At 42.1% G+C, this 25,822-nt stretch overlaps 1 protein-coding gene across 9 annotated transcripts in view; it reads left to right on the top strand.

Moving 5' to 3' along the window:
- LOC129326929 (uncharacterized) overlaps nucleotides 1-25,822 on the top strand; it is a 228,339-nt gene that overhangs the window by 98,270 nt on the left and 104,247 nt on the right. For all 9 annotated transcript variants that reach the window (XR_008596770.1, XM_054975299.1, XM_054975290.1 and 6 more), the window contains 2 exons: nucleotides 2,523-2,627; nucleotides 18,757-18,829. Coding sequence is in view for 8 of the 9 variants with exons in the window: in XM_054975299.1 (XP_054831274.1) it covers nucleotides 2,523-2,627; nucleotides 18,757-18,829 (178 nt within the window). In the remaining variant the exon portion in view is untranslated. The remainder of the gene's footprint in view (nucleotides 1-2,522; nucleotides 2,628-18,756; nucleotides 18,830-25,822) is intronic.

The following is a 25,822-nucleotide window of genomic DNA, read 5'->3' as shown; positions in this document are numbered from 1 at the left end:
ACATTTCTAATGTATTTGAATCCTCTTCTCCGTCTGGCTTGGAATGTTGAAGAAGGGTGCAAACCCTCTTCTGCCAGCACCACACAGAGATATTTTCATGATGGAGTTGCCTTGCTTTGTCCTTTGTTCAAAACCATAGTCCATGAGTTAATCTGGTAGCAGCCATGTTTGTGTTAGCTGTGAGCAGCTGCTACCAGATACATGCAAGAGATTGGAGTGTGCACCTGCTGCTGTGTGCCAAGACTTAATTATCAGATCATATTTGGGAGACTGGAGCTGAGCAGCACCTGCAGTAATGGTCCTTTATGCATTCTGTGTGAACAGACCAAGAGACTACTCATGAGCAATGCTGTAGTTTTCCCACCTCTGGCCCTTCTCTGAAAACAAGTGAATACACACAGGGGAGAGCAGGATTGTGATGGAAGGTGTTCATTTAAAGACAAGCACAGAGCTTATGAACCCTCATGACTTCATGTTCTTACATGAACGGAAACCCAGTGTTATTAGCACACAGGGGTGTGCAATGAGCATTTTTCAGTTTGTTAGTCTTTATCCACTCCAAAACCACTTCCAGGCACCTGTTCACAGTTTCCAGAGCCTTCCTGGAATTGGATGGTGCACAAGATATAGCTTAATATCACCTGCGTCTTAGTGGCAATACATCTCAGATCTCTGGATGACCTCTCAGCAGCTTTACATAGATATTGTAAAGCATAAGGGACAAGATTGACAGCTTTGGCCCATTCTGAAGAAAGTTTATCTGACCCCAATGGCACACATCTTGATAATAACCAGATTAGATTACTACAATGTATTCTGTATGATTCTGCCATTGAAAACAGTTTTAAAACTTCAGTTGGTACAGAATGTGGCTATAAGCATCCTTGGCTCACCAGAATGACAATATAAAATCAATGCTGTTTCAACTGCACAGGTTCCTATTTTGTTTCCAGACTTAATTTAAGCTGCTTATTTTGACCTAAATGGCTTTAAAAGTCACATCTTCCAAGACTAATTCTTGCCCATCCCCATGTCATCCTTTAAGAAGTGAAGCAGATGGCTTGCCTTCATCCTAACTTCTGCCCATGATGACTGGCTGAGAATTTCTGCCAGCACACTTATCTCTGCTGCCAACATCAGCTGCTGGCATGAGGGCAGTATACACATGCAGCATTTGGCTCTGTCCATTTAGAAAAAATGGCATTCCCGCCCCCATATCTTTAGGCAAGGTAATAATTCTCTACTTTGAATTAAAAAGGTCAAACTAGATGTGCAGGTTTTTTAAAGTGTTGGGTCTGGATTCCACAGACCCAACTTTGGTTCCCCACAGCCACACCATAGCTGTGAGGAATGGATGTTAAAAAATAAAGAGCCCAAACAGCTTCAGAACACCACCACAAAGAGAGGAAGGGTGTCTCTGTTTTTGCTGCTCCACGTGGAGTATTCTGTGCATGTGGAGTAGTAAAAACTGGGAAATACCCTCCCCTTGTGATATTTTGACATGGGAAAATGGCTTAGGTGGGGGGCAGCCCCCCCCCCCCTCAGTGGTGTCATTCTGAGGCTCTCCTTTCTTTTTTAACAGCAAATTCTTCACAGCTGCTATGTGGCTTTGGAGAACCCCAAGTTGATTCTTGGGAACTTAGACCTCTTTAACCTCTTAGACCTCTTTAAAAACCTACACATCTGGTTGACCCTCAGTGGTAGATATCTTAGGTGAAGATCCTGTTCTACTATGTACTTCCCCTCGGCTTTTATACCCATGTTCAGCATCCTCTTTCCTTTCTGGTATAGGAAGCTTATTTTTATTTTATTTTGAATTAAAAGGTTTTTTAAAAATTATATATATATTTTGTAATATATATTACGAAAAAGTTCCTGTGCCTTCCTCCCCTGTTGGCCAGGTAAGTGGAGGCAGGGGGGGAGGGTGAAAGCAGGGAATCTCCTGCCCCCACTGGGGGAATGGGATCTGTATCTACATGCCAGTGTCTCAATGATAAAAATAAAAATATAAACATCCTTGAAATGACATGCATTCTATTACCTTTACGTGAACCATTTCAAAATTCCACATGGAATACAGTTACAGAATAAAAGCTAAATAAAAAGAAGTTTGCTTTGGATAATTTGCTACCTCAAAATTGGATAATTTGCTACCTCAAAATTCTACAAACCCATTTTGTACAAAAATAAAGGTCTCACTTTATAAAAGTAATCATTAAATAATGATTCTGCAGTTTTACAAGCTGAAAGGTCATCTTTCTGCTGGCAAGTATGGAAGCCAAATCTTGGTAACCTAGATTTTCAGATACAGCACACCTTTTCCATTAAAAATAACATGCAGCTGCTGATTCCCCCCAAACACCATTATCTTCCATAGCAATTTTTTGATAGAGCAGCCATTTTCCAAAAAGATATCCATACTGTAGTGTATAAAATGTGACAATCTAGATTTGCACTATAAATATTCCAAAGTTTGATTTGTGTATTTAAATATAATATAATATTTCTTTTCCTTGCTGTAGGAGTCATCTGTCAGAATATCCTCTTCACTAACAAAAGAGATGAAAAGCAGAACAGACATTGAAATTGCCGCTTCTAAACAGGAGAATTTACCTGAGGTCAACCAGGTACATGATTTTATTTCCCACAGAGCTGTGTTTTATTCCATGAAGAATAATGTTCTTTCACCCTGGCAGTATTTCCTAAAAAAATGATGTAAGAGATGAATTACGTAGTGTTTACCTGTATGTCATGGAAATTCACTCATCCTGTTGTGGAAAATCAACCATTTGAACCATTGTGCTTTTGATTTAGCCAAGCAATGCTTTTCTTCAATGAAAACATTTATTTTTATGAGCTCAGTCTTATTTTCCTGGCCACATGAAATAATTCTTGCCAGACATCACTTTATGCAAATGGTGATGCAATTTATGAGTGTGAATGTTGCATATCCTCAAGCATTTAGAAGAATAAAAGTTTCTGTAAATGTGAAACTGAGAAAATAAAGCTAGCGATGATTAAAATACAGCTGAGCACATATCATATTAAAGGGCACAATGTGACCAATGTCTCCTACACCCAGATCAATGTTTTCTTATTATAGTGACCTCAGAATGGTCGCTTGAATTTGCCCAGTGCATGGTAGAACCCATGTAGGCACGTCATTAGACTGACTACAGGTAAAATGACGTTAGCTTATGAAGAATTACTTCTGAGGTTGTGGTTAATAATCCAGCCATTTTATATTGCCAAAGTAGTTTCTATAGTAGATAATACTGGAAAATTTCCTTTGCCTCCTAAACTATATTTTGAAATGGTTGCATTTTATTCCCAAACATTGCAATTTGCCCAAGAGAAATTGTGACATTTTTTAAAAAAAACTTCAGCTCCAGATAAGCACAGTGCCAACAACACTCACTCTGTTGATGTATTGATCTGCACTTTTCAAAACTCCTTAAAACACTTCATATGCATTGTCCCATTAATCCTTATGATAATTTAATAAGTATATTTGAATGTGGCAAATCCCATGGAAGAATTCCACATAAAGTCCTTTGTCTCTATATGTGGTGTCAGACAGCTGTATCCACAAGCCACCCTGAGTGGGAGGTCCGAGCCAAACACTCATAACTGGGTGTGAATCCTCACCTCCAGGGTAATGACTCTGCCACTAGCCTCCCTTAACTAAACCTTCTGCTGTGAAACTGAGAGGAAAGTTCCCAACACTACCGGGTTTAAACAAATTGAGTTCGATGTATTGTCGAAGGCTTTCACGGCCGGAGAACGATGGTTGTTGTGGGTTTTCCGGGCTGTATTGCCGTGGTCTTGGCATTGTAGTTCCTGACGTTTCGCCAGCAGCTGTGGCTGGCATCTTCAGAGGTGTAGCACCAAAAGACAGAGATCTCTCAGTGTCACAGTGTGGAAAAGATGTAGGTCATTTGTATCTACTCAGGAGGGGTGGGGTTGAGCTGAGTCATCCTGTAAGAGTTTCCCAGGGTGTGGAATGCTAATGGCGGGAGGCTTCACTGTATCCTGAGGAGGTTCTTTTGCATATGGATTGGTACTTGATGTGCTAATCTTCTCTGCAGGGCTATTGTCAGGGATAGAATGTTTTGTTAGCCTGGTGTTTTTCAGAACTGGCAACCATGCTCGGTTCATTCTTAAGGTTTCTTCTTTCCTGTTGAAGTTTTGCTTATGCTTGTGAATTTCAATGGCTTCCCTGTGCAGTCTGACAAAGTAGTTGGAAGTGTTGTCCAGTATTTTGGTGTCCTGGAATAAGATACTGTGCCCTGTTTGAGTTAGGCTATGTTCAGCCACTGCTGATTTTTCAGGTTGTCCAAGTCTGCAGTGTCTTTCATGTTCTTTTATTCTTGTCTGGATGCTACGCTTTGTGGTCCCGATGTAAACTTGTCCACAGCTGCAGGGTATACGGTATACTCCTGCAGAGGTGAGGGGGTCTCTACTGTCTTTTGCTGATCGTATCATCTGTTGTATTTTTCGGGTGGGTCTGAATACTGCTTGAAGGTTATGCTTTTTCATAAGCTTTCCCATCTGATCAGTAATTCCTTTGATATATGGCAAAAACACTTTTCCTGTGGGAGACTGTTTTTCTTTGGTTGTTTGATTCATCCTGGGTTTGATTGCTCTTCGGATTTCATTTCTGGAGTAGCCATTTGCCTGAAGTGCGTGGTTTAGATGATTAATTTCCTCATTGAGAAAGTGTGGCTCACATATCCGTCTTGCACGATCCACTAATGTTCTCATTATGCCTCTTTTCTGTCGGGGGTGGTGATTGGAGTTTTTGTGTAGGTACCGATCAGTGTGAGTTGGTTTCCTGTAGACCTTGTGACCTAACTGAAAGTTTGCTTTGCGGATGACCCAGGTATCCAGGAATGGGAGTTTTCCCTCGATTTCTTTCTCCATGGTGAATTGTATGTTCAGGTGGATGTTGTTGAGATGATTCAAAAACCCCATCAATTCTTCCTCCCCATGGCTCCAAATGATAAATGTATCATCCACAAACCAGAACCATACACTAGGTTTGTGGGGTGCTGATTCTAGAGCTGTTTTTTCAAAATGTTCCATGTAGAAGTTTGCTATAACTGGGCTGAGTAGGCTCCCCATGGCCACCCCATCCATCTGTTCATAGAATTCGTTGTCCCATTGGAAGTAACTGGTTGTCAGGCAATGGTGGAATAAGGCTGTTACATCCTCTGGGAAAATCTGATTAATAAGTGCAATAGTGTCTTTTACTGGAACCTTGGTAAACAGGGATACAACATCAAAACTGACAAGTATGTCTTGTGGATTGAGTTTCAGAGAACTGATTTTGTTGATGAAATCTGCTGAATCTTTGATGTAAGACGAGGTTTTCCCGATGTGGTCCTGCAGGAGATCTGCCAGATGTCTAGCTAATTCATATGTCGGTGAACCAATGGCACTCACAATGGGTCGGAGTGGGACTGAATCCTTATGTATTTTGGGGAGTCCATATAGTCTAGGTGGCTGTGCTTCAGTCTTGCATAGTTTTCTGTGCGTGTCGGGATGTAGTGAGGAATTCTTGATCAGCGCATTGAGTTCCACTAAACTAAATTGAGTTCCACTAAACTATTTGGGTAGCTGTGACCAAAATGGGCCAAAGCACTGGATTCAAATTGAAGCTTGCAAATTCCCAAAGAACACACAAAATTATACTCTAAAGAGTGTATTAACAGAGGTGCAGAAAAATACAAATATACTACTGTGCTGCAACTGACAGAAAAATAACAAAACTAGCTAGTCTCCACTAGCACATGTAAACAAGACTTTTGGGTTCCTAGCCTAAGGTTACCTAGAGTCCAGAGTTCCAAAGTCTCAATGCAGAGACATAAATCCTGGGCTAGCACCAATCCAGGTGCACAGGTCCAGAGCACAAAACAGGAAGCAGAAATTTCTTCAGCCATCACACAGAATCCAAAAGCAGGAAGGGTCCAAAGGGCACAAGCTAGAATGAGAACCCTTGCTTTATCCAAAACTGTAGCAACTGGCCTGATCCCAAATAGCCAATCAAGGACAGCACACTTACTCCCACCCAAGGTCCTTTGCTAGAATGATGCCACACAGATGCAAGACCTTGAAGCCATGACATGATTGCACCTGCATAGTTCAATCCCAGCAGTCATTATGAGTTTACAAGTCTATATCAGACCCAAAGCCTGAACTGAACCAAGAATCAAACTGGGACAAGTCAGTTTCTTGACATATGGAGTCCTTCCTTATAGTAGATAGTTAGAAATGTTTTATCGTTCTTTCTTAAAACCATTGGAAGATAATTTAATCATCATTGTTTAGAAGACTAAAATGCAATTGAAATCTATGGCCGATTGAAAAAAAACTTTATCTTGATAAGTTGCCCGCACTTTAAGCTTTTTCATGGGAAGATTTGAGTATATTTACTCCATGATTGTTTTATATAACATATTTGTGTCCATTCTGTGCAGGGTTAGGTATTTTGAATTTAATAGTTATATTGATGGAGTGCTCTGTATAAATATAGGCCACTGAGGAAGGTCCTTGGGCCAAAATTCATTTGATTCTGGATCTATACATATTAGGGTTGCCTGTTTTGCTGTGGATTGGGCCCGTTTTCAGGTGCTGTGGAGCACAGGAGCACTCTCGTGCTCCGCAGCAGCCCCAATCCAGGCCAAAATGGGCCCGACCCCAGTGGCTGCTGAGCACAGGAGCACGGAGCACCACGAGAGAGCCTGCAGGGAAGGTGTGTGACCTCCTCCGCTGCCGGTTAGGTAAGTGGGGGTGGGGTGGGGGCGGGGGATCCCCCACCCCCACCAGGGCTCTGGGATCCTTAATACATATGGAAACAAAATGTACCAACATACCTGTGTATTTGTAAGTTGTTTTATGTGTATATACAAGGGTATAGTACTTATATGTTGAACTACAGTGTTGCTGTTTTTAATTATACTTTTGCACTTTATTTTGTTGGATTAAATTATATACCGGTGTTTTATTCATTTGTATTATGTTTGTAGTTATATTTAATTCAGTTTTTCTGTTCCAACCTCTCTCTCTGGTTACCTTCTGAACAGAAGAATCTCCAGATTAAGTCTTCAAATAACAGAATAATTTTTAATATGTCACCTCATGCCATCCTGAATTTGGCTTCTGCCTTCAGATACTTAAAAATCTGTTTCTTTGTTTGAGAAGTACACTGCTTCCTTTTCATTTAAAGATTTTTCCATGGCACTGTCTCTTAACTGCACTGAAGAATGCTGTGTCTGAAGACCATGCTGTACCACTCCAGAAATGTCTAACTTGCATGGCTTTCATAAATGTAATGGGATTGTTATTCTGTAAAAATGTGGGAATGTTGCACCGCAGGAGCCTCTTTGGCGCATTGCCAGTGACAGGGGCTGCCCCCACTAGCCCTGGAACCAGCAAAACTATGAATTGTGACATTGTACTGGCACTGGGTCCCACACTCCAAACCTGAGTTATTCCAGGTCTGCCAGGCATAAGAATCTGGAATGCTAGGCATGGGATCTAACCTGTTGGTTTTGAATTCTCCCATGGGATGATTCCTTCTGTGCAGAAAATTCTTCCTATGTCCTTGTCCATTCTTTCCTTCCCAGAGATAAACCTCAGTATTCAGCCTGCCAGTAGAAGCCGTCCCTCTTTTTGTCATTTCGTTAATGTGAATATTCTAATTACTGTGTGTATCCCATGGAAGAGTACACACATAGAGGCATAAGTTTTCCATTCATGAAGACATAAGAAATTAGCTTTCAAGGAAATGAATAATCATTACATGGGGCGGGGGGCAATTGTTAGTAGTGCTCACTTGCTTGAAAGAGTTTGTGCTTTGTGCTGCTTTGTGCCTCCTTATGTAGAGAAACAATAATAATCAAAGTTGGAGACATTCTTTTTGCTCCCAGATATGTTAGTAGACCCAGTGTGGTTTAAAAGAACTGCTTCTTGTTTTTATGTCTTTTGCTCATTCCTTAGTTTTGTTTCCAGTGGCAACAGAAGGAATGTGTGAGGGTGTCATAATAATCCGCCATTAAATCTGTAGTATTTAAATTTTAATGCTATAATTCAACACCTGACAAAAGCCCATTGAGCAGGACTAAGGAGGGGGAAAGAGCCAGTCCCATTTTTCTCAGGGGTGATGCTATAGCAACACAGAATGAATTTGGGGGTCAGGGAACAAGCTGTCTCTAAGCTTTGTTTGCATTTCCTAACTAAAAGTAGAATCTGATGGTATGAATTCTACCAACATTAATTGTTATTTTGAATTGGTTTGCTTTGTATATCTTTATTGTCTTTAAACTTGGGGGAAATAATAAAAGAGAAGCTACAGAACAGACAAACGGATCAATGGTTTAGGAACAATCACCAAAGATTGTTTTGCAGAGCAATCTTATATGCAATTACTCATGCATAAACCCACTGATTTCAATGGGCTTAGACTGGAGTAACACTACATAGGATGTACTAAACTTTTTACCCTCCCCCCAATCTTTTCAATGGTTCACCAAAGCCCAAGTCTGTTAATGCATGAATTTTGGAGAAAATTTCCATTTTACTTATTTATTTTATTCATGTGTAGTCCACTTTTCTCACTGAGATCCGAGGTAGATTATACAGTGCATGTGAAATACAATATTCTATTTCAATTTAATTTTGTAAGACCCATGACAAACACTCAGATACATTGTTTTTCACATTGGCTTGCATTCTGTAATCAATAAGTGCAGGACTGGGAATTGTTCCCACTTTCCTGTCTTTCCAGCAGCCCCATCTGATCCAGAGAAAGTTGATTCATGGTATCACAAGATCACATGAACTAATAGCCACATGGGTTGTGAGGGAGGGGACACAGTCATTTTCCTCTTCCTCTTTCATCAGCTGAACTAAAGTGCAGAGTGAGGATGGGCGATTTCCCCCTTCCGCACTCCACTGCTGATCTCAGTCCATGAGGTTATTAGTCCATAAGAGTCTCACAAACCTAGGAATCAATTTTCTTTGGGTCAGATAGGACTGCTGGGGAAGAAGTACCAGGGGATCACTAAAGGATGTGTTCCACTAAAGGATGGCAGGATCCATCCCATTGCTTCCATAAGCATACCATTGTAGAAGTGATGGAATTTTTGACCTGTAAAAGAATGAATATACGTCCAACAAAAATCCTGTTTAACAGGTTTTCCATAGTACTTCAGTTTATCTCCTGATTTCCACACACATTTTTGCCATTAGTTTTTGTTTCGGGTTTGTTTGTTTTTTCCATTTATTTCTGATTCCTTTGAGACCACTTCTACCCAGACCATTTTATGAAGCCAATTTTGAGTCCATTTTTTTTGTAAGTAAAGTTTTTTTCAGTTTTGTTTGTCCTACCCATTCCCACACACCTCCAACCCATTTTTTGATGACTGGATGTTTGTCATCATTGAATCACTCCTCCCTCCATCTTCCTTTCTCCCCTCCTGGTTTTCTTCTTGATCTTTTTTTTAAATCATCAATTTCATATTGATCTATCAACCTATCATTGTAATAATTGGCGCAGCAGGTTCTCTGAATTCTCAGCTTTCATTTTTTTAAAAACTGTAGCTCTTTCCTGTGCTAGTGCCAGAAAAAGCAGCACAGTTTAAAAAGCACATAGCCACCATTGTGCTGGTCTCCATTGTCAGGCTATGGCATTCCATTTGGCTAGAGTCTGCCTTCCTCCCTTCTGCAAGAAGACAAGGTCTTTTGATTTCAAAAGGTTTTATTAGAAAGACAGCATTCAGGCCCAGGTGTCCACACTCCAGGACCAAGCAGATCCTGGCTGAGCAAAGCTTTGTTAGGAATGAGTTACAAAACGAAAGTTGGTTGTTTTGGGTTTTCCGGGCTGTATTGCCGTGGTCTTGGCATTGTAGTTCCTGACATTTCGCCAGCAGCTGTGGCTGGCATCTTCAGAGGTGTAGCACCAAAAGACAGAGATCTCTCAGTGTCACAGTGTGGAAAGGATGTTGGCAGGTCATTTATATCTACTCAGGAGGGGTGGGGTTGAGCTGAGTCATCCTGTAAGAGTTTCCCAGGGTGGGGAATGCTAATGGCGGGAGGCTTCACTGTATCCTGAGGAGGTTCTTTTGCATATGGATTGGTGCTTGATGTGCTAATCTTCTCTGCAGGGCTATTGTCGGGTATAGAGTGTTTTGTTAGCCTGGTGTTTTCAGAACTGGAAACCGTGCTTTGTTCATTCTTAAGGTTTCTTCTTTCCTGTTGAAGTTTTGCTTATGCTTGTGAATTTCAATGGCTTCCCTGTGCAGTCTGACAAAGTAGTTGCAAGTGTTGTCCAGTATTTTGGTGTCCTGGAATAAGATACTGTGCCCTGTTTGAGTTAGGCTATGTTCAGCCACTGCTGATTTTTCAGGTTGTCCAAGTCTGTAGTGTCTTTCATGTTCTTTTATTCTTGTCTGGATGCTACGCTTTGTGGTCCCGATGTAAACTTGTCCACAGCTGCAGGGTATACGGTATACTCCTGCAGGGGTGAGGGGGTCTCTACTGTCTTTTGCTGATCGTAGCATCTGTTGTATTTTTCGGGTGGGTCTGAATACTGCTTGATGGTTATGCTTTTTCATAAGCTTTCCCATCTGATCAGTAATTCCTTTGATATATGGCAAAAACACTTTTCCTGTAGGAGACTGTTTTTCCTTGGTTGTTTGATTCATCCTGGGTTTGGTAGCTCTTCGGATTTCATTTCTGGAGTAGCCATTTGCCTGAAGTGCGTGGTTTAGATGATTAATTTCCTCATTGAGAAAGTGCGGCTCACATATCCGTCTTGCACGATCCACTAATGTTTTCATTATGCCTCTTTTCTGTCGGGGGTGGTGATTGGAGTTTTTGTGTAAGTACCGATCAGTGTGAGTTGGTTTCCTGTACACCTTGTGACCTAACTGAAAGTTTGCTTTGCAGATGACCAAGGTATCCAGAAATGGGAGTTTTCCCTCGATTTCTTTCTCCATTGTGAATTGTATGTTCAGGTGGATGTTGTTGAGATGATTCAAAAACCCCATCAATTCTTCCTCCCCATGGCTCCAAATGATAAATGTATCATCACAAACCAGAACCATACACCAGGGTCGAATCCACATTACTCATTCTAAGTCGCATGTTCCCCGCATTCCCCACGCAATCCCGAGTGCCGGTTACATTACCTCATTAAACAGATGCATTTCATTCGCATTTCTCCCGAATATGTGGTCACAGGTTTTCAACGGGAGTTTCACGGTGGCCGTGAACGGGCCAATGTGCAATTTACGCGGTTTTTAAAAAACCACCCCCCTTCCTGTCTCTCCAGCCGTTCCGAGAATTCCTATTGGCTGATTCAACTTGCAAGTGCTCCGTAGTCTGCAAAAGACTGTTTTTGACTTCATAGCATTGGATTTATTGATTATGCTGTTTCTGAATCAAATCTGGTAGTTTGAAAAATCATTTTGGGGTGAATCCATCCTCAGAATGGACTCACGAAACTTCCTTTTTAACTGTTTTTTATTTTTTTAATTTTATATTACTGTAATATTGAAATTATGAAATATCGAAATAATGACACTCCAAAGAAGTGAAACCAGTAAAATTCAGGCACTGAACTGTCCTGCATAGGAAATGCCCACAAAAGCTTCCCACATGCTTCCAAATTTCCAAAAAAGAAACGGGAGAGAGCCATCAGTCCTGTCAGTGGGAAAAAGAGAGGCATCATTATCTTCAATGATGTTTCTTTATAAGGCAAGATCGAAATAACGGAAAAGTGCGCTCAAAAAAATTTTAAAAATGGGCGGGGAAAAAAGGTCCCGCCCCAAAAAGCGGTTTTCGAGCGGCCGTGTTACCGGAGGGACACGTGAGAAAGACGGATTGGAAGCAGGAATGTGAACAAAGAGGAAAAAATCGTGGATTGGAGGCAAATGGAAGATATCCGATAAACATGCGGGTAATGGGTGAATGTGGATTCGACCTAGGTTTGTGGGGTGCTGATTCTAGAGCTGTTTTTTCAAAATGTTCCATGTAGAAGTTTGCTATAACTGGGCTGAGAGGGCTCCCCATGGCCACCCCATCCATCTGTTCATAGAATTCGTTATCCCATTGGAAGTAACTGGTTGTCAGACAATGATGGAATAAGGCTGTTACATCCTCTGGGAAAATCTGATTAATAAGTGCAATAGTGTCTTTTACTGGAACCTTGGTAAACATCAAAACTGACAAGTATGTCTTGTGGATTGAGTTTCAGAGAACTGATTTTGTTGATGAAATCTGCTGAATCTTTGATGTAAGACGAGGTTTTCCCGATGTGGTCCTGCAGGAGATCGGCCAGATGTCTAGCTAATTCATATGTTGGTGAACCAATGGCACTCACAATGGGTTGGAGTGGGACTGAGTGGGGCTTCTCCCAGCACTTCTTGGACCGTGTTTGAGGCCTTGAAGGGGCGCTTGCCAGGGGGCATGAGGAGGCATGTAACAGACCAACCAGGCAGTCCAGGGTGAGCAAGGATCACCACAATATGCTAGCCCTTCTTGGTACCTAGGAAGAGCTTGCTGGTTTCTAGTCCCAGTATATAATAACCCTTTTTACAGACATGTAAAGAGATGTCAGCTATTGTGGATGGGGACATTACAACAAAAAGCTATGGTAGCAGCATATGACAGTGGGAAAGCCTTTGGAAAAGATTACTGGGCATGAGCTTTGTTTAGAAGAACAGTTCCATAAGGGGCTCTTATCAGTTCCTGGCAGCCTCACTCCTTCAGTTCCATAGAAGTTGGTCCTCTCTAGCATCAGCCATTAGGAAATGTAGATCTTCTATGTCCCAGACCCATGTATATGGGGAGTGATGGCCAAACTTCATTTTATATTATTTCAGATCTACTTATGTTTGCCAGCTCCCCTCTTCCCACTCTGTAATTTTCCTTTACTATTGGGATGACCTGGGATTTGATCTTATGCTCTAGGAGACACGCTTGAACAGAAAAGAAACTGTTAGCATGCAAATCCCTTTCACTCATTATTTGCAGAAGGTTCTTTTGGGGAAGGCAAAGAGTAAGATTTTTTGTGGTGGTACTCACTAGTACTGAGTACCTGCACCTTGGCGGGGGGGGGGGGCTTTCCTAAGTCCTGAGGGGAGAAATTGATATAAATTATTGCAACCATATCTAGGAGTATGGCACTTAAAAAAAAAACAGAAAAAGCATTGATGAAGAATAATGATAAGATATAATTTTTTAGTGGTAAGCAAGCTTGATCTTATCAGACCTTGGAAGCTAAGCAGGGTTGGCCTTGGTTAGTAATTGAATAGAAGACTTGCAAAGAAGACCACGGTAACTATGTAGAAGCAGGCACTGGCAAACCACCTCTGTTAGTCGCTTGCCTTGAAAACCAAGGAGTCACCATAAGTTGGCTATGCCTTGGCGGAATTCTGCATCCCACCAGCATATTATCCTCAGATCTTGTTGATTAAATGCTAAACTATCCTTTTGATAAACAACAATGTATTTTTTGTGCATCTCTGAGGTAAATTGAGTCTTTTCTGGCTTCATAGGGATCAAATCGCAAAAGGTTTGCCTTTAGCTGGGGAGGGGCATAGCAGATGGCAAGGTGTCATTGGCACCAGTATCACCATCACCACCTCTTTCTGTGCATTTTTATACACAATGCAAGGAAAGTCCAGCAACATTCATGCAGGAGTACATGCTTGGGTTTGAGGAGGGAAGGGTCTCCTTCAGCCGCCAAGCCCTTGGCTGCTGCAAAAGATCATGCGACACAGATCAGGGTGAAAATTAGAAAGAAAAATCAATTATTAAAGGAGAACCACACTAAGGACGCCCCAGGCATGCGGAGCTGGTTCATGCCCATTCAGTGGCCTTCTTCTGCTGCTATCTTTTGCTTAGGTGCCATGGTGCCCCAGGGCCACCACTGTGACTAAAGAAGTCCTCCAAAGATAGTAGGTTGAGGGCACCAGGAGGAATTTTATTTTGCCCAGAAAGCCTTCTGTTTTTTGGGGGCTTTTCTGACTAAAACTGTTAATCCAGTGTTAAAAGACAAGGAAGTAGCAGGCTGGTCAGATTTTTTCTTTCTACTTTTCCCCCCTGTGATATCTCTTTTTTCATTCAACTCTAGGTTAACAGTTTTAGTTGGAAAGGGAGACTGGCAGCCAGCAACCTGTCCAGACTCCCAATTTTACTAGTGAAAAACAGGGGGGGAAAGAGGACCATCCTCCATCTATTTCCCTTCATGTGAAGGAAAAACCAACCTCTAGCCCTCCCTTTCTGTGCACTTTTATGCACAGGTCCAGGACGGGTCAGTGGAAGTGGGTTTAAACAGAGAGTCCCAGGCTGCTGCAAAGTAAATTAGGATGAGGAGGATTCACTCCTCATTGTGGAAATGAAATACAAGGCACAGGGAAACATGGCATTACAGCAGGACTTAAATGTAATAATTTATTGGCTTTGTCTCATCATAAAGAAGCAATTTTTAAAAAATTTGCTGCATTGTGCTGGTTGGCAATGGAGCACTTTCCTGTTTGCACTCTGTGCTGGCATGCCATACCAGCACTGCTTTGCCAGTAAGTTTCCACCATTGTGTGTGCCCAGCAAAACTTAGTTTTCATGTGCTTGAGGAGAAACTCATTGGATCAATGGGTTTGGGGAAGATGCAGTTTTTAGTTAAGAATAAATAGAGCCTTGTTTCCCCAACTCCCCTACCCCTTGAAAAGAACAGCGCATGCATGCCCAGCTGCCCAGCACTCACTTTGATGCATGCCTTCCCCATTCCTCATTGTCCAGAAACACAGAACCCCATTGTTGTGTGCTCTCAAACTCAGTAGGTCGATAGCTTAGAGGGAGGCCTGTGTCTTCTGTGTGATTTTGGTGCCATTGCATGCAATAACAGCTGCCCCAGAGCCTCATTTCCCCATCCCCTCTTGAAAAGAGTAGTGTGCATTTGTGCATGCATGGCTAGCACCCACCTTGTGCATGTGCAATGGGACATGAAAAGAAACCAAAATGGATCAAATCCAAGACAGCACTGCCCCAACGAGAACAAACAGTAAAGGAACATAATTATTCTGGAAGCCCCCAGAACCAAAACTGAAACAGAAATTGTGGGCCAAGCTACAAGTGACGAATGACACTTGAACGGCAAGTGTATTTCTCCCTGTTCACTTGCCCAGCCAACACATCTCCAGCCAGCAGGAGACACAAGGACAAACAACCACATTAAAACACTACATTCCAGATGCCAGCTCTCACCTGGATCTGGATAGGACAAGCAAATCCATGCACCCACTCCCATCTGGTTCTTCTCAAAACAGAAACACAACCAGAGCAATTTTCACGTCTTTATTTTAGTGGCACAGTGTTGCTATTGTGCAGCTATACTCACATTAGTACACACATCCTTGTTATCAAGACATACAAATCTCATCACCCTCCCAATCATGGTCACACTTTCTCAGAGAACGCAGATTTCCTGCTTCTTCTGCTTTGAAATGCATGTTAGCACTATTTTTTTGCATGCTTGAGAACGCTTAGAAACGCTTCTCCAGAGACCCACTCAACCACTCCTCCTTTCTCAGTTTACGCTTCCTTGGAACAGTTTTTCCCACCTATGACCAGGAATCCTGCAAGCCTCTGGGGAGTCCTGTCAAAAGTCCCCCCCCCCTTTTTTTTTTAAAGTCATGTTCTTATTGCACTATTGCTATTCATGGATAACAGCCCAGGACATTGGTTTTTGAGTTAATTTTTAAAGTACATTTTGCAAATAACAGCACCCTTCTATAGTGGATAATGCAAGCAGTGAGTTTTTAAAAATTATTATTATTAAATGGTAACAGTGCTTTTGCACAAATGCTTTCACAGGAATATACAAGCTCAGTTTTGAGTGGGAACATAACAGAAGTGGTGTGCTGATGATCTCCTCTCTCTTTCTCTCCCCCCCCCTTTTCTCTCTCCCTCACCCTTTCTCTTCTTCCCTTCCTCCACTAACAACTGCCAAAGGTGGAGCTTCACCTTGGTGCAGGGCATCAGAAACCTCAATCTGCGACTTTGCATCTTGGCTGGACCTTTGGAGCAGCTCAAAAGGAAGGGGACCAGAATGAGAAAGAAAGCAAGAGAGCCTTATCTGTTGGGGTGCCCTTGGCCCTCCCTTGGCCTTGACTCTGGATGGCTTACCTGAAATGGAACTTGTTTGGGAGTTGTTAGTCTCCCAAGTGGGAATCAGCTTTCCTCCCTTGCGCAAGTGTGAAGGACACTCCAAATTTCACAAACTTCCCCCTGTGCACTCTTGTCCGGCCACCATGAGCACCCTCTCCCACATCACACTCGAAATCCCCATGGCAGAGGGCTCTGTCTTGAGCAGAGCCTCCAGTCATGTCCCTACTTACCTGGGGTCATGGGGCATCCCGACTAGAGGTTGTGTAGTGTCCCTGGGGGGCTGATTGAGCACAGGGAAGTGTGCTCAGCCGCCATGGGGGCATGAGTGGATTGGTCCCCGTGGTAGTCAGCATCCTATCCTCCACTGGGCTGCTTATGAGGGACTGGGTCCAGGGGGGAATAGACTTTCCCCACACAATGGGAGCATATGGGCTATGCCACCTTTTTTCAAGGCATAAGTTTGCACCATTCATTGGGGACATTCCCTTGCCCAAAATGGCTTAAGGAGTGAACTAAGTTGTGCCCCACCCCTGGACCTCTCCCCAGCCCATTGGCACAGGGACTTATGCCTAAGGTTACGCATGAGTTCAGCTGCAGTGGCTGGGTGCTGTCAGGGGAGTGGGTCCAGGCCACTGAACCATTATGGGGGGTTTATGATGGTGTAAGTTTGGGATACACTGTCATAACTCCTACTTAGCTTCCTGCCTGCTTTCATTTCCTCCCACCCCAGGATTGCGCAGTTGGTGGCTTTTCTAGCTTGTTATTTATCTTTGTATACTTGATAGAAATGAATTATGTTAATGTTATCTCTTTGTTTGTATCAAAGTTCTATACGAAAAATATTTTATTTTTCTAGTGCTATTGGTAATAGCTAAATTATAAGTGTTTAATTATTTCAGGTGACTTCAAGTAGGAGAAAAAGAAACTCATTTCACACATTTGTAGATAAGATCAGAATTGAATTATCTGAAGAAGATATTTTGGAATGTGATTTGCTAGCAGCCATAATATGTTTTAGATGTGTGATTGTTTTCTATGATGTTTACCAGGTCTTATGTATTTTCTCATATGCTTTGTGTTGTGGAACTGTTTTTAATGATATTTACCAGGTTTCATGTATGTTTTCTATTTATGGTTTCTTGCAAATAGTCATTGGATTCAGTTAGATTTTGATCTATAACTGGTGCATAATTGTTTATGATTTCTATGAATAGATTTTTCATTTATTTTTCATTGTTTATGGGTGTAGGTTCTTGAAAGGATACCTTTTGTTTCACTTTAGTAGGGCAGACCAGCCACAAATGGGAAACGGAAGACCTAAGGAATAGTTGGTGGGTAGCAACATGTGGAATTCAGGATGGAGGGTAGGACAAGAGAAAAAATTTCCTGCCAGTCTTGAAGAGGAGTGGTTGTGCAGTTTTGTGGTTGTCGTGCTGGAAGCAGGTTCTAGAGGGGAACGAACTATAAAAATGGAGGGCATAAAATGTCCTCCTTATGTACTTGGATTTACCTGGTCTCCAGTGGTTTAGCCCTGCTATTGGCCAAATTCATTGCACAATTAGGATCTGTGATGACAGTAGACTCAAAGTGCAGGATTCTACTTCCTATTGGTATATTTAGATTTTTGTAAAAGTAGGCAGAAGTCCAAGTATAATCATAAGGAAAAAGAGGAGGATGAATTATCTTAGTGGCTTAGTGGTTAAGACCTGTTTGACAAAGACTAGGAGGTGGCTTGTGTATGACTGAATTACTAAGGATGGTTGCATTATAATGGAGATTCTGGGTTCTTTTACCTTGCAAACTTGGGTTGCTGCTTATAAACCATTGCTGTGAGGAGCTCCAGAGGATCAAACAAAGATTTGTTCTTCTGGAGCATTCATGCAGCCAGACTACTTCCTCTTGAAAGCACCAGGGGAATTCCTGCCTTAATCAAAAGATCCTGCTTTAATATCAAACTGGATGGATTTCATCTACACCTTTGGCATCTGAAGGCCAAAGGATATTGGGATGCAAACACTGGAGATGTACAAAGGTGCCTGGGGTGGAGGTAACAGTAGAATGCTTTTTTTAGGAGATCCAAGATATTTTGTTCATACTTTATTCCTGTCTGCTCTTTCCTACTCTGTTAGGTCACATGTAGTCAAACTCTCCAGTTTCTCCCATACACCCCACTCCTGCTTCTAGTTTGCAGTGCTGGGAATTGAGGTCTTGTCTCACTGGCCACCCACTCTCATTCCAGGTTGGCTAAATTCTGTTTGCATTCTTTTATGCTGAGACAGTCAAAGTGGCAAAATATGAACAAGCTAAGTTAAGCAGCCAACAATTTTCAAATGTCTGCTTCTCCGATGATGCAGGATCCAGAGCCAAAAAAATGTTTTCTTTTAAGTTTAGCCCCAACCAAGTATCAGATTTAATAAGTACTCTGATCCTGTTCTCTTATGCCCTGTCTAAACTTTGTATGTTTCTCCTTTTATAGACAGTCATACAGAGCAGCCACTTTTGAAAAACTGTAACAGAGACAAGAATGTTAGAAAGTTAGATGCTTGAAGTCTAAGGTTTCTCTCTTTCAAATTCTTTTTTCAGATGGAAGAAAAGATGAGCCACATGCAAGAACTGTACTCTGCCTCTCAGTCTAATTTCAAGCCTGAATTTGAAGGTAGGCTAAAAGAGCATTAGATATTTTTAGTCATAGCATATGCAAACCACAAATAGTATGTAAACTACATGTGTCAATTTCCCTGTCCCTTTTAAAGGAATTCTCTTAACTGCAATAGAAAAATATATTGCCCACAGAGAGCTGGCAATGCAGTACTGCAATAGAAGCCCCTGGAATGTTCCTGACTGCATGGCATGCTAAAATGTACAGCTTTATAAATAGCTTTAAATATCTTCAGGGCTTGAAAGAGAGAAGGAGGGAGGGAGAAAAATATTTAATTTTCCTGAAAGGCACATGTGCAACATACACCCCCACAATGCACTCACCAGCCACTCTTAGCTGCCAGTCCCAGTTGCTGATTTTAAAATGTCACTTCCTGACAAAAGCATTTTTCCATTAGAGGAATTGGTGTCCTACCTTTTCTGAGCTTTTGTGGACATTTTGTCTCACAATACTGGTGATAAGTTGTTTAAAAGTACAATCCTATAAAAGCCAATAGGCTATCTGTGGGCTGTGTGAGCACATAAATCATACAGTATGAGAATTGACTAATGTAGGAGCATCATTTGAGAAACAACTAAGGCTAATAAACTGGCACATTAAAGACCAATATGTTGTGGCATACGCATCCAAGAGCCAGAGACCAATTCAGTAGATGCGTTTTGTCAGACCAGTTGAGAAAACATTTAAACCTGTAAAATCAAAAATTGTCCAGTAGCACCTTTAAGACTAACCAATTTTATTGTAGCATAAGCTTTCGAGAATCACAGTTCTCTTCATCAGATGCATGGAGGGCAAAAAGAGAAACTGGTCAGATATAGAGGAGGAGAGGGGGGGTGGGGTAGATGCAAACATCTCCTTCTGATATGCATATCAGAAGGAGATGTTTGCATCTACCCCGCCCCCCTCCTCCTCTATATCTGAGCAGTTTCTCTTTTTGCCCTCCATGCATCTGACGAAGAGAACTGTGATTCTCGAAAGCTTATGCTACAATAAAATTGGTTAGTCTTAAAGGTGCTACTGGACTCTTTTTGATTTTGCTACTACAGACTAACATGGCTAACTCCTCTGGATTTAAACCTGTGATCATATCCTGCATGGTTGACTATTACCATGGAATGTAAAGGCCTTGTCTTGTTCTGTCCCACAAATTGCCACTCCCACTTCCCAGGAGACTTTTCTAACTAGATGTCCTTCTTGACTTGGATACTCTTCAGTGAATACCCCACAGTGTTCCTTGCAATGTCCAGAAAAATATCACATGAGGCACATTGCCTCCAGCAAGCTTGATTGTACCAAAGGGAGGCTGCTTCCTTGCAAGTTGACTTCCTCCAGGATGGCTTTTCTAGTAGCAACTTAGCTGTCGCCTCCGTATCAATGCATTTGCTGGCTGATCTGAGTTACTGAGCTGTACTCTGTACAGTTTCATACAAAATCTCCTTATCAAATTCTTTTTAAGGGCCTCTTTCCATATAGGGCTTATAGATTATCATTCTCTCTCATGACAACTACATTTCTGATAACTTCTAGGGAACACATGGGTGCTGCTGAGCCATTTGCACATTTTTAAATGTATGCAGATTATCTCAGAAGATGCAGCTATAATAGCTTTTGAACTTCCATGCTAAGGTTTGCAGACATGGGAGTGAGTTATGGGAGTATTCCCATGATGCATTGTGGGAAAAAGCCTTCTTAAGTGTGTTCATTTTCAGCGGCATCACATCAGCATAACAAAACTTATTACCGTATTCTTACTGCCAAAATTAACCAGACACAGAATCTTATTTTTATTATTGTTGGAACCACTCTTCTTTCCCTCTTTTGATTCTCTGCTCTCCTTTGAGTGTATCCACTCAAGGTTCCACTTGAAGGACTTCTATTGTTGGCACATGGGGCACTGCCCTGGCCTGAATTAGCCATCATGCCTGTCCAAAATGGGTGTTCTGTTGTAGTGCAAATAATATGTATTGTGTAGAATATATTTAACTAGCGAAGGGCTTCATAATCCTACCTATCCTGCAAAGAAGGATACTATTTCGGTTATAGAAATAAGCAGCAGACGTGCGATAGTGTCTTGTCCAGAGTGCACAGTAAGGGCCTGTTCACACAGCTGTTTCAAATGTTCAATTGTCATGAATTTAGTCAGCTCAAAATAACTCAGAGCCGAACCACAAGAGATGTATTTCACAAGACACAAGACAGGTTGGCATAAGTGTTCGAGACTCCTTCCCCTCTCTGCTGCTGCTCGCCACCTGCTGTCCTCTCTGAACGTGTGTGTTTGTATGTGGGGGTGGAGCCCTGAGGCATTTCCCCACCTTTCTCCTGCCTGTCACCTCACAAACTGGAAAGGAACTGAGGAAAAGTGATAAGTTTCTTTTTCGGGACTGGGGTGGGGGTGAGATGGGACAATGACAGAAGAAACAAAGGGGAAGGGGAAGGAAAAAGCGGGAAGGACCTGGAGAAACAGCTGCGCCTCAGGATATGTATTTTGAATGAGCTGCTGAAGATGCAAATCCTTCTTCTAGGCACAAGCCTGCCGGACATGAGGGTGCCCTGGTAGAGAGCAGCAGCAGCCCACCCCCGAATGGTCTTTGGGGGCCCTTATGCAGATGTTTTTCCAGGTCTTTCCCACTTTCTCCTTTCCTTTCCCCTTTGCTCCTCCCCCTCCCCCACAAATACCCAGAATTTCCCAAACTGGAACAGACTACCCTAATATAAAAAGATGGGTCTAACAAGATAAATTGTAGGATAAAATGTATCAGAAATATTGAAGGACAGATGCTAGTAAGTAGTTTCGGTATCTTGTAGTAGCAATATTCTGTCAAAGGGCTCGGTGACTCACCGGTGGCAAGGTTGTAGCCAGGAGGGCAAGGCTGGGGACCGAGGCAAAGAGCCACAGTTGGAAGTGCAGAGGAAGCAGTGTAGGTGTGGCTGGGCTCCTCTCCTGCAGCCTGCCTGGTCACCGCCATTCTCTGGGTAGCAGCAGAGACAGAGGACCTGTTTCCCTCCCCAGGATACTGGCAGAAATGGGGGGAGTGGCTTGTCACAACTTTAGGCAGTTTTGAGGCTTTGGGCTGGATCCACTGGGGTGAGTGATGTGAACTGGGGCAGCTCACCCCACCTCTTTCGGGGTACCCTTAAGGGATCTGGGGCGAGGCCAAAGGGTACACACCTAGGCTGGCTGTTGCAGGCTTCACCCTGGTGGCAGGAACCATCTGACCATGCCAGGACAATAGTGCATCACCTGCCATGCTGCGGTGCCCATCAGGCATGCTGGGGGAAGGAACCTTCAAATTGCAAAGGGTGTGCGATGCAGCATATCCATTGCCATATGCTTTGCCAATGCTCTATTGGCTGTAATCAATAAAGTTGTGGCCCATTACATTCAAATGCTGAGTGTATTATGTATTCTTTGCCAGGGGCACCAGACTCACTATTGCCCATAAGGATGCAAGAGCCTCTAGAGGCAGGTTGGATGTATACATGCTCTGCAATGAAGGGGCAGAATTGACTCCAGTTGTGAATGCCCCCTTTCACTGAACTAACTCCCTCTAAATAAAAAAGTAGCACAAAAGACAGACATCTGGGCTAAAACTTATTCCCCTGCTATGCTTGTTTTCTTCTGATGAGCATTTTTAAATTTTTGTTTTTAAGTTGCAGAGCATTTAAAAATGGCATGAAATCTTACAGGAGTACATTCCACTGTACTCTCTCTATTGCCTTATTTTGCTGCATGTATAGATCAGGACTAAGTCTCAATACCGAGTAAAATGTCTTCAAGATTCCACAAAAATGTTTCATTTACCTACCTTATACATCATGCACCTGTCTCTCACACTGGCATACTTCCCTAAACATTTGCTTCCTCAAATGAGAATGTGTTTGCAGACAATTAAAATACAGAGTAAACTAAAAACCTGATTACCCTGTATTAATCACTTTTTCAAAACTCATACACTTGTGTCTCTCCAAGGCTCTTTATTGCATTTTTCTAGACAAACATTACTCAGAACGAAAGCAGGGGGATAAGAGGGCATAGAGTCCACTACAATGTATTCCATGTCACACAAAATCTTGAGTTGCTTTTCACCTGGAGAAAAGGGGTACAGCCCCAAAGCAGATAACCAATCATGATATTCACCAGTTCATAAGGCTGGTTAAGTGTCTTAACAATGCCCATGCATTTCTGTATATAACTATTACAACACAAAGCTTTTACCTCAACTAGTATTAAATGGCTACCTTTCTTATTTTTCAGCAGGTCTGGCATTAACCAAATGAGATGTTGATATGGAAAGAATTTCTGCTTTATAATGCATCTTTGTTGGCAGTGTGGAGTAGGTGGAGGAGACTTTGGACTCACTTTAAATAATCATGAAAGAAATGTGCTTTTTTAATCATTTGAGTAAACAGGTCAAAAGGTGAAGTGGCCAATGTTTCAGTCTCTGCTTGACAGACTGTCAAATGCCCCCTCCCAAGTAATCCCCAGAGATCTCCAACTGAGAACTGGTTGTGTGATCAAAATGATTCAGTAACAAGGGAACAATAAGTGAATGATTTGATTGCATCCTTATTCCAAGTACCTAGGGTGTTTTTTCCCCCTCTCCTATCAGCTTTCTGCCACTGGTAGCAGAAATCAAATAACTTCTTACTAAATTTGCCAGATCAACACTTCAAGCATCAGGGACTTTTTGGAGCTTTGGCATCTGAGCTACAAAACTATATATAACCATAATAGCCTGGAATAATGGCAGTCATTATGATGTAGAAATCTAGGACCAATGTTAAAATAAAAGCTGTAACTTAAAATAAGGGTCATCTGGCAGTACTGTTAGTTTGCACTTCAGTCAGTGTCACTCTAAACTTTGCTTCTGAATCTTACCAGTGTTTTTCAGTTCTATGCTACCTCCCCATTAGGAATCTTAATGCTGTTGTCAAATGTACAAAACAATATTGAGGAAATAATAGGGGAAATCATTTGTCATTTAGAATAGTAATTTTCAGACTTTGTACTCCTAAGGAAATCTTACACTTTGATTTATCTTTTCCTCGTTGTGCCTACCATAGGTAGATACTGTATTTGTTATATTTTTTATTTAATTTATTTAAAATATTTATATTCCAATTTTCTCAGTCAATGGGACTCAGGAGAACCAGTGTCCATATAGCAACTGCCACACAGGGGCCACTTCAAATCAATCCACATGTCATCAGTTATCATAAATTAAACCATTTTGTTTGCAGATGTTTTCCATGCAGTTGGTCTCTCCCATTTCTAGGATGGAGAGATTCTGCAGACAGTCAGTGGGGTAAAACGAGCATGAGGGAGTCCTGCTCTGCTCCCACAGGCATCCCTCCCATCAGTAAATGGAAGATAGCTCCAAAGCCATGGTGCTGCAAGGTACTCTGGGGTGGTCTCCCATTTTCTGATGGGAATGGGAGAACAGAACATGACTTTCAGCCAACACCAGCTGGGCTAAAAGTAGAATGAAAAAGTCTTGGTTACACTGCACATACCTACACATAAACTTCCAGGGCTTTTTTTCTGGGAAAAGAGGTGGTGGAACTCAGTGGCGGAACTCAGGATCGCACAATGATGTCACTTTGGGTCAGCTGGAACAAGGGGGGAGTTTTTTAAAGTTTAAATCACCCTCATCGAAAATGATCACATGGCCAGTGGCCCCGCCCCCTGATCTCCAGACAGAGGGGAGTTTAGATTGCCCTCTACGCCGCTCAGCAGCACGGAGGGCAATCTAAACTCCCCTCTGTCTGGAGATCAGGGGGCGGGGCCACTGGCCATGTGACCATTTTCAAGAGGTGCTGGACTTCTGTTCCACCATGTTCCAGCTGAAAAAAAGCCCTGTAAACTTCCATATATACAAAGTCAGACCATTAGTCTATCAAAAGCAGCACTGTCTACTGTCACTGGCAGCAGCTTTCCAGGGTCTCAGGAAGAAATCTTGTATATTACCTACTACTTAATCATTTTTTACCTGGAGATGCCAGTGACTGAACCAAGGGCCTATTGGTGTGTCTTACAATGGTGTGTCTTACAATGGTGACCTTTGACACTGGTCCTAGATTTCTACATCATATTGACTGCCCATAAAGCAATTTAAAGAGTGTCTTCCATTTTCCTGGTATATGGCATGGTTCTCAGAAAGCTTTCATAAACGAAAATGTTTCTGTTCCTTTTGGCTGTGAGGAGCTTGGAAAAGTGTGGGCAACATCAGAAGAGCTTTCAAAAGGCAAAGATGGTTCTCAGCCGACATTTCCACTGGTTAAAAGCCTGGTCATATAGTACCCTGCATAATTCTGATCTCCAGTGGCTACTCTTTTCTGGCCTTGGAAAGGTTTGTATGCCAGACTTCACAACTCTAAAGCGTACTTGGCTACAATTCAGCTAACTTGTAAGATTAATTGGGATTTAACAATTTCATTGAAGCAAATCCAAGCCAGCCTTTTCCTTTTCTTTTCAAATTCATGTTTTGCCTCCCGTCATTACTTTGGATCAAGGCACACTTTCATTCCAAAACATTTCTGTAAGAAGACGTTGTTGAGGGAGACCTTTCTGTGGCCCATGGTCTGAACGCGCCAATAGCTGCCAGTTTCAGTCCACTGCAACTATGATGTGCCAAAGGAACCAGAATGTGCCAAAGAGATGAATATGGTGTATAAATCAGAAACACTTCATCTTTCCAAACAACATTCTTGTACAGATTAGAGGGTAATCTGACAGGTGAGCTTTGCCAATTAAAACAGCAACTGCAATGACTGCAAGTGTTTTACTTGGCAAAATCTGGTAATCCTGTAAAGAGTTTTAAAAGAACAAGGGTTAATTTTATTTACTGTGAAAAGTTGTACTGCTCACAGAATAGTTTAGGTGGGTAGCCATGCTGGTCTGCAGTAGAACAGCAGGATTTGAGTCCAGTGGCACCTTAGAGACCCACTAGGTTTTCAGGGTGTAAGCTTTCAAGAGTCAGCGCTCTGTTC

Source organism: Eublepharis macularius, chromosome 1, assembly GCF_028583425.1.
Source record: "Eublepharis macularius isolate TG4126 chromosome 1, MPM_Emac_v1.0, whole genome shotgun sequence".
NCBI lineage: Eukaryota > Metazoa > Chordata > Lepidosauria > Squamata > Eublepharidae > Eublepharis > Eublepharis macularius.
This window is presented reverse-complemented; position numbering and strand designations above follow the sequence as displayed.